General features: G+C 38.5%; 1 protein-coding gene across 3 annotated transcripts in view; it reads right to left on the reverse strand.

Annotated features, from left to right (window-relative positions):
* LOC113477067 (25-hydroxycholesterol 7-alpha-hydroxylase) overlaps nucleotides 1-9,670 on the reverse strand; it is a 106,969-nt gene that overhangs the window by 7,049 nt on the left and 90,250 nt on the right. For 2 of the 3 annotated variants that reach the window (XM_026843165.1, XM_026843163.1), the window contains exons 3-4: nucleotides 5,047-5,643; nucleotides 4,404-4,610 (exon numbers count right to left, since the gene is read on the reverse strand). In XM_026843165.1, coding sequence (XP_026698966.1) covers nucleotides 4,404-4,610; nucleotides 5,047-5,623 — 784 coding nt within the window. In that variant the 5' untranslated portion in view covers nucleotides 5,624-5,643. Of the gene's footprint in view, nucleotides 1-4,403; nucleotides 4,611-5,046; nucleotides 5,644-8,411; nucleotides 8,498-9,670 lie in introns of those variants that run through there. The other variant, XM_026843164.1, reaches the window with a different exon arrangement.

A 9,670-nucleotide genomic window follows, 5' to 3' on the forward strand; every position in this document is an offset into this window, starting at 1 on the left:
GGGGGGGGGGGGGGGGGGGGGGGGGGGGGGGGGGGAAGAAAAGAAAACTAATTATTAAAGCGCCGCTAGGAAACAGCAGGTTTACATTTAACTGCTCAAGTGATGCGGTCACATCCTATCGGTGGACATCCTCCCAGAAAGCACGGCAGTCCCTGCCCGCTGCTGGATCCCAAATGACAATTGGGCAGCATATCTTATGCAGAAGTTAATCACAATAATGGAGCACAAAGTGTGGCTTAGCAGTCAGATCGTAAATGACAAATCTGTTTTACCTTCCAGTACCAGTTATGTGTGGAAGGCGAGCTTGGCTCTCGCTCTGAGCGATCATGCCGATAATCATTAGATGACAAAAGTAATGAGTCACATTATGATCAACAAAGGAGAATGGAGCTTATATGGCTTTGCAGGCTCACATTAAAAAAATAGACAGTCAGCTTTCCACAAATGCTGGAGTTATACATTGAGAGGAATGACAACTGCACAATAAAACTGCAGCCTTTACTTGCAGTTGTCATAGTTCAGCAGACACCAGCCATCGCTGCTGACAGACCAGCTGGGTAGCTTGGGAGGCCTTCCATTCTGCACCGTGAGGTACAGTAAATTATCCAGCACGGTAGAGCAACATCTGTTTCTGTGCTTGTGCCGAACAAACAAGGCAATTTAAAGCATACCAAGGGATAACCAAGCAGCAAATGAACATGACCCTCATTTTTTTCCCCCCTTCTTACACACATGAGATGCTAAACTTCACTGTGCGAGCGCTACATAAAGAAGCCAGGCTGTTGTTTGATAAGGTGTTGTCAGAGAGATTTTACATATTTTCTGGGGGGTGGGGGGTGGGGGGGAGAGGGAGATATATCTCTCTCATAGTATTGTTATTCTTAGAATCCTCCCACTTCTCTCTTCGTTTCTCTTATACTAAAGCTAGCACTCAGCTTCCAATTCATTCTAGATTTTTTTAAAAAACTGTTTCAATATACTTATAAATATTCAGTCTTTAAACCCTAATTTGCTATACTTAGTTCACATGCCTTCAAGCATTTGTCTTCCAATTTCCACTGAATAAATGCGTACTAATGAGAAATAGAGCAAGCTGCTGAGGCAAAGCTGGGTGACTTGAGCCTGGCCTGCCACCAGCTTGTGATAGGCAGGCAAATTGAGTTAAAATGAAAAGTCTTGTCAGCTGAAATACAACATGGTAGCCAAACAGCAAGCTGTCAATCATCCAGCCAAAACAAGGGACTGCAGGTAATAAAAGGTCATTGCGAATCATAAGTGCATTTGGCTTTCGTAGGCAAGTTAATTTTAATTAAACATGATCTCTATCTGTAAATGTTTTATAAAACTTATTGTGCATAATGGATTGTTAATTTTACACTAACACATAGCAGGTAATAGGGTACTATAATTATTAGAGTGTATTGTAGGAAAATAGCTATCGAGTATGCAAATATTTGGGGGGGGGTCATTTACCCACAGGCATCACGGTGTGCCAACACAAACGATAATCTGAAACAAGTACATTTGCATCTTACTAAGAACTAAATGGTACTGCCCAGCCCGTTCCAGGAAAATATATTCATTTCCCTCAATCCAACCAACGATTTTAATGTTTAGCATTTGTGTTACGACTACACACTCTGTATTAGCTGTTTTTGGGTTCCTACCCTTTCTCGTGTACAAAACAATTTTTCAAGCTGTGCTCTTTTCGCAGGAAATATCTGGGATTCAGCAATGACCTGGGGCAAGAATACTTCACCATATAAATGAATGGACTAATATTAAACAAACGAACTGACTGAACATGCCTAGCATTAAACATGCACTAAGTATATCTCTGCTTTACCCTTTGCATTTCTACTATAACCATAAAAACTGACAGACCATTCTCGTGTGTCGTTTACCATATTAGAGCTCTGTTGTAAAGCCATAACGACTACTAATGTGTGTTACTCTGCACACACAAATATGCGTTTTTGGGTTTCGGGGAAAAGTCTTACATAGATAAAACAAAGTGTGTTGCCCCAGAAATGCCATCAGAAAAAAATAATCGGGGCCAATATTTGCTAGTTTTGCTGTGGGGCAAAAGCTTTTTTTCTTTTTTTTAATAAAAAAATCACATACCTGGGCTTTGAATTTAGAAGCAAATCAGGCCATGTTGTTCCCTAAACCCAAAGAATCTGACCATAACAACATTGCTTCCTGAGAAAGGTTTTTTAGCAATTCTTGCTTGTTCTCTGTAGCATGAGGAATCCAAAAAAAGTCTCTTGTTATAGTAGGCCAAAATGAGGACGGAGAATCAGAGTGCTTAAAACAGGAGAATGAGATGACAAGGTGATGAACATACAAGAATCCCACCTGGTCTGCCTTAGTCAAGAGTAGAGACACAAATACCCGTTTCCTACACTCTAGGTTGACACAAGGGGAGTGGGAAGAGGAAAAGCTCAGTCTTGGAGGTTGGGATCAGTGAGCTGCAAGGACAAAGGCAGTGCTGGTCCACCGTCTTCCTGTGACATGGGGATTTTTGATGTGCAAGCAATGCAAATTGGGATTTTTGACCCTCCTACACATTTATTAAGAAAACATTCTTTTCCCCTTTCCACTGAAGCATGACTTCAATTCTCTTATGGTACAGATTTTTTTTTCTATATTATTATTTTATGGGACAGTATCCAGCCCTTTATGACTTAAGTGCCAGAAGAATTGAAATCTAGCTTCTGTTCATATCGTATTACCGTTAACATGATTATAAAATTTAACAAAAGCATTACAAGAATACTACAAAGTAGGATGTGGCACTTTCCTCTCAACACATAAATCAAATGTAACCAACGTATTTCAAGATTTCAAGGAGCAGCAGAGGAATGACACAGTTAATGTTTTAAACTGTTCGTGCCATTTTGCACCAGATGGTTTTAGTGAAGCGCATGCTTTTATTTTCCTTATTCTTATACTTTTGGGGTGCCTTTTTTTTTTTTTCTTTTCCCTTGCTGTTCCCATCTCAGTCTCCAAATACAAAATAAATTCTCTCTTGATCTTCCTGACGCTCCGTAACTTTTCTCTTATTTTTTCGTGGATGCCACCTCTGATTTGAAGCAGTTTTACTTGTGTTCCTTAAAAGTGCTTTAAATGCTTAGAATGTCATGTTATTCTTCAGAAGTGTCCCTGTCATCTAATACCTCCCTTACTTCAAAAGCGTTCTCCATCAGTTAGAGATAAACCTGCACCAAAACAGCTACGACTCCAGATGAAACCAATTTACTAGACTCACACTATATAAGATTAACATTAATGCTCTAACAAAAAGTAGCTGGATCAAACTCAATTTTATATTTGTACTATGAGAAGCAAATCAAGTTTGAACACAGATTCTCGAGACATGCCACACTGGTTGGTTCTGGAGAATGGCACCTAGTACTCAGATCCAAACCAGGCACAGAGACTACACTTCTCCCTTGACACAGCTTCATTTAAGAGTGGAGCATCAATTCAGGCCATGAGCTACCAAGACGTATAGACATGAATTACCAAAACATACAGATGTGAGCTCAGTTTTAACTCAGTTTTATTCAGCTGTTGTATACCCTACTAACACTACCTATGAAGAATTTCAGATGCTTAAAGGTCAGGTTCATACCTGCTACATCCTCTTTCCTCCCTTGGGCTAATTTTAGCACTTATCTTGCCAGTGCCTGTGCACTAGCAAATGAAGTGAAACCATCAGCTGATGCTCTGAAGGCCTTTCCAGCTCCTGGATCAAACTAATTCCAGTAGCCACTGGCAAGGGTCTCCCTCTGAACCCCTGATCCAGAATTAGAAGATCTGTATTTCCCTTAAAGCTCCCTGTTTGGCATCAAGGTACTTTTTTCAATACTGAAAACACCACTTCTACTTTGCAAAGCTTTACCTTCTTGTATTGCGTTTGGAGGCACTGCTCAACTGAAGCACACTTTAGAAGTCTTTTTTTTTTTGTTATAGGGAGAGAAAGAAAGAAACTGTTTGTGAAAAAAATTACATTTGCAGTTTAAATACATTATCCCACTTTAATTTCAGAAAAGGGTCTTTCTTGGCAGTACCATACAGAAGTATTTGAAATGCATTAACACTTCGGCAGATGCTCAGAATCAAACAACTTAATAGGCATCAACTTTTTTTCAAATAATTGCAAAGCTTCAATTTAGCCTTTTGCATACCTTGCATAGTTAATTACCTAGGCTTTAATGTTTACATGCAATGAGAGTATCTACAGCTATAAACTACATAATTTATAATTGATGTAAATGGGTGTTATTATGTCAATTAGGCAGCTGTGTCCTCCACCTTCTCAGTAAACAGAAATGAGTGATAAACTGAGTTTGCCGGGAGAGCCCCTCTTTTCTTCCTAACAGATAAAAATAAATTACCTAGGTAGACCAGGTTGTCCAATTGTTCTCTGGTGAGGTGGATGTTATATGTGGGCCCTCTCTTTTGACCTGTTGACTGCAGCAAATGGTCAATCTCGTCACGCACCGCTGCAAGAGCTTCTGGGTGCCGCAGAAGATAATACATGGCCCAGAATGTAGCTGGAATCGTGTTTCCCACAGAGGCCCACAGGAAGGCAAAATGATGTGCTGGGAGAAAATAAGTGAAAAGGAAGATTAATAGCGTTTATTACACTGATTAGATTTGCAGTGTGCTAATTAAAAGATGTTAGGACACAGACCTAGCCAAGGATCAGTGAATGCTAATGAGGACCAATAGGCTTCTGAAGTCTAATTTTCTGCTTAATGAGAATAGTTTGAAATGTAATGTCGGGGGGGGGGGGGGAGAGGAAATGCAGCTCAGTTATAATCTTTCTCATTATCACCATTAAGTATCTTGTTTTACCACCTCAGCACAAAAAAAAAATCAATTATCATAGAGGGTTGTTTCAGAGTAAAACATTTTATCATTAGCCAATTAGAAAGAACATAAAAAAATTTCAAGGTCGCCATTTTGCCTTTTTATTTCAAAGGTCTATAGTAAATTATTTTATTTTAGACAAGCAATCATTCATAAGTTTCCTACCTGCTTTGTCATAATCTCCAAGCAGCTCATATTTCTCAAATATATCTTGTCTGGCTTGGACCACTTTTGACCCTCCCAGCCATTTTGTCATGTTCTGAAGTAAAAAATGATGTATAAGCTCCTTCCGAACCTTCTTGGTAGCTCCTAGCAACTCAATTGGTATGTTTGCAGCTAAATAGGGAAAGCTGGCATCAAACTTGATAAATTTGTCTCTGATTTCACTAATAACTTTGTGGCCATCTGCAGCAGGAACTCTTCCATATAGTGTTACAAAACTGGCTTCAAACATTACAGAGCAGCAGAATTTGTACATTTTTTCTGTTTCCCAATCTGTTGCTTGCGAGCATTTCCATTCAAATATATCCTGGAGATTTTTCATCATGTGGTCAGAAATGATATCCAAAGGCTTGCCTTGTAAATACTGGTAGATTCTGTGCAGGTTTTCCTTGAGATCGGGGAACTTTCCTTTTGACAAGGCTGGGTAGTCAAAAGTTTTGGAAGCCATTTTATCAGCAAATTCATGAAATTCAAGTTGCTTGCTATTTCGAATGACATAGACATATTGAAATGGGTCCATGATAAAGGTAATATATCTACCTGAATAGAAGAAAAGAAAAAAATAGAGATGTGCACTTTTATAATCTGGTGACACTTTCAGAAGTAATAACTGAAAATAAGGCAATGTCTGTGAAAAAAAGCACAAAGAAAATCCCCAAAGCAAAGATCTGTGAAGAAATCTTCAAAGCAGAAAAAAAAAGGAAAAGAAAAAAGGAAGATGTAGCAAGTTTTATTTCAAGTTTTATTTAGATTCTCTTTGTCAAGATGCAGATTCCACCTGTGTACACTTTTATGGCTCTTCTATAATCAACGTGAAGCCATTTCCATGTAGACTGATCAACTGGTTTTGCTAACAGTAGGGGTGTGATCTCTCCAGTTGTGCCACTCTGAAATAAATAATTTACTACTCTGGTATAATTCATGGAAATACGATGTGGACTCATAGCAGCATTTGAAAGTTGTAGTTTTTACCAGCAGGAAGGGAGAAACACACACATTTCACCTGCACCACAGTGGAAAGTGAGTGACAGGGGCTGGAAAACATGCCACCTAGGCAGCTTTTCTTCAAGCAGATGACACAGGCACTCAAAATCTGCTGCTTACGGATTTAACTGCAGGCTGGAAACCTCCAACATTTAAAGCCCCTCTCACATCTGTTCTTTGCCTGAAGTTTTGCTTTTTATTAAGAATGTGCTTAGCATCTGTAAAAAGACTACCTCAAGATTTGCTTTTGAAGCCACAGGTTACAACGGAGTGGTACCATTTTTAAGATGGGTGTCATCTTGGGGTACACACTGTCCCAGCACTATGATGCACTGTGCCAGAGTGCACCCACAACTTCCTACCCTTCCTGAGGTACGTAATGTGGTGACACAGCCGTACCTTCAGCTGCTCGTACACAGGAACAGGACGGCATCAAGTCTGATGCTTTTTCCAAGTTGCCCATGTCAGAAAAAACCTGCAATTTCTCCCTAAGCTTTAAGTCAACTACCAAAGAAGGGCATTCTGGTGAACTATCATGAATCAAAATGCTAACGCTCCCAAAGCTCAATTAAATCTTAACTCTTTATAGCTGATTCCCATGTTAAGTCTTAATTTAGAGTTTCTGATTCTTAACTTGAACAGAGAGGTGCATTAGGGAAAAAGGCTACCCATTAAAATGTACACATCATGTGTGAAATATCCTAGTTATAAACTCAGGAAAATAGCAGAGCTTCCAGCCCTTACAGTCTAATTCTGTCTTACTAAAGGGACGAATCTCCTTTGATTTTAATGGGAACACTACATGCTTAACTGAGGACCAAATTTGGCTCTGTGACAGATGTCCTGAGATAAAGTAGTCACTACCACTAAAAATGTCAACAAGTATCCATGGTTACCATATAGTGATATTTGAATTATCATAGTCATTTTGTATCCTGACTTGTGTATACACACAGTGCTCTACAGTAAGTCTGGGTGTGCTCTGGACTTCCTCTGCAATTATCAGCTGCCATAATTTCCCCCCTGATTACATCCATTGCAATCCCAGTGAACCAGTAAGGAAATGCAAGGGATATATTGAGACAGACTTTGACCCCCTTTTTGGTCCACAGTGTGTGAAGGTTTTTAAGGTACTTGTAGAGTTTGCTTTATTGTAACATAATCAATCATAGATATAATTTTTAAAGAATAAATATATTGAGAAATCAGCATGGAAAAGAGATCGTGAATTCCCAGTTCTTTTTTTCTGGTAATTTTTTCCTTCCCAGATCACAGAGGCTGACAGGAATTTTTAGTCCCGACTTCTGCAGGATCTTTGTTAGAAGTCCTAGAATTGCTCTCTCTTTCCAGATTTCACCTATTGTCATGCTCTTTATTGAGGCTACCATCTTTGCAATCAAAGCTTGGAAAGAATGCCCATTGGAGCAATTTTTAATAAATAGATTTGGAGTGTTATTAACCCTAAAGATGAAAGCTGGCTTCCTAACTTTGCGTTTACAGGGTAAACAATTTAAGTTAAGATTTTTAATTAATATTAATTTAAACCATCTGTCCACCATCTGCTTATTTCTGATGCAAAATATGAGTTTCTTTGTGATCTTTAATCAGACACTTAGCAAACGCACATCAATTCTTATCATTTTTAAGTCAGAAAATTATTTTCAGCAAATGAGTTTTCAGACAAACAAACAATTTTAGCAATAATTTTAAATCAAAACTCACTCAACAGTAGCACATACTTTGGAAAAAAAAAAAGATCTCTGAGAAACAGAGTATCACAGATCCAGATTTTTATTATTCTCATCAGGTTCCTGGTAGCAAAAAGTAAGTGTGTACCAAAATATAATTCATTTTGTAGAATCAGTTCAGGCTCCAGACCATATCACTGCAAGTCAACAATATATATAAACAAATAAAGTAAAATACTTTTGTTACTGCATTTAGTAAAGGTCTGTATAGTCAGAAAAGTGGAGCCCCTCGATAACAAAGGCAGCTTGTTTACATACCTCGCTGAGAATCTAATTTTAGATCTTTTAATTAGAAAAAGACTAAAATCTAGAGCTAATTAACTGCAGTTAGTAAGTTGTTGTGAGAGTGGGTATGGGAGCCTTAAGCAATTACAGTCATACTTGCACACAGATGCACTATGCAGCTACACCAGTTACCCCAGTCTCTTCCATACAGGAACAGATTGCTAATTACAAAACTATGCCCCAATACCTCCTCTACCCCAAGCAGCAAACATCCGAACGGGAACAAACTTTCTCACCTCAAGTTATGATTTAAAATTTTGTGAGTGTCAACATGGTCTTTAATAATTTTACCTTTTAAATCCTGTTGTCCCTGATGAGGTCTCTTCCCGCTTATTGTCCCTGGTGGTGTCAGAGACCAACAAATGCAAATCTCTTCTAGAGTTTCCAGTTATTACTTGGTATTTTAAAATGAAGGTTCCCCCCTCCCCTCCCATGCCTTTCCATTGTAGCTAATGTCAACAACTATCTCTTGAAAGTAGCCTTTTCTGAAACTGAACCCAAATCTTCATGCTCACCAGTTTCCATCAGAGTACTGGTAAAGGTAAATGCCACATCAGCCAAAAGTGGAGGCATATCACATGCTCCACAAATCAGGAAGCCTTAAATATTGAAGTTATTTATATAGAAACTGCTGGGAACTGAGCCTTTCCTTAGATTATAAAAAAAATCCTTCAACACAGAAAACTCAGTAGACATGTCCATACAGAAATGTCACACTCCAAATCCCAGCAGTTTAAGTCACAGCTATTTTATTTAGTACCATATAAACAAGTCAAAATAAGAGATGTATCCTTGTTTCTTTAAAAAAGCCCTCTTGATTTTTTTTAAAAATATGGCTACAGAGAATTCATATTTCCCCATCCAATCCTTCAGTCTGCATTACATCCATGCTGCAAATAGCCTGGTTATCTCCATTTAGTTTCTACAGTTTCCTAGAAATAGAAGATTGATGTGGAAAATATGAAAATTGTCAACTTTGGTAAATCTGAGCACACAAGCCAGTATTTGTATGATAGTTAAGAAATTACTCTAATAATGCATTCTGGAGATTTTTAATGCTAATGATGAAAGACAAGCATTTCAGACGGCATTTAATGACGGATGTGATTTCAGTAATGCTTACAGCAGGCTTCAGCTTGGTAAGGAGTTAATGTAAATTACCTTTTGCCTAAAAGAGAAAAATGTGATATGTTACTGTAGGTGCATCATGATTTAAAAGAAAAGAATGACTTTGCAGCAGTATTCAAAAAGACAACTGTGCTTAGTAAAAAACACCAAGATTGTTCCATTAAAGTTGAGTTAGTCTCAGAGAGAGTGTTGTAAGATTCAGTATTGTTCCTAATAACTTCTCAGGAAAAGGAGACAAAGTTTAATCCTGTGAAACAATGACAAAACTGTTTCAAGCTCTTTTACATTCTTTCCTAGCTATCTGACTATGCTGCTGACAACGAGAAGAGAGGTTGGCTTGGGAAGTATGATCATCTCAAGAACACAGACTCTCTCTCTCCTTCCCTTCCTTATTCTTTTCTTTTCTCTCCCCCCCCCCCCCC

This window comes from Athene cunicularia (genome assembly GCF_003259725.1).
Source record: "Athene cunicularia isolate RWA chromosome 2 unlocalized genomic scaffold, athCun1 chr2_part1, whole genome shotgun sequence".
Taxonomy (NCBI): Eukaryota; Metazoa; Chordata; class Aves; order Strigiformes; family Strigidae; genus Athene; species Athene cunicularia.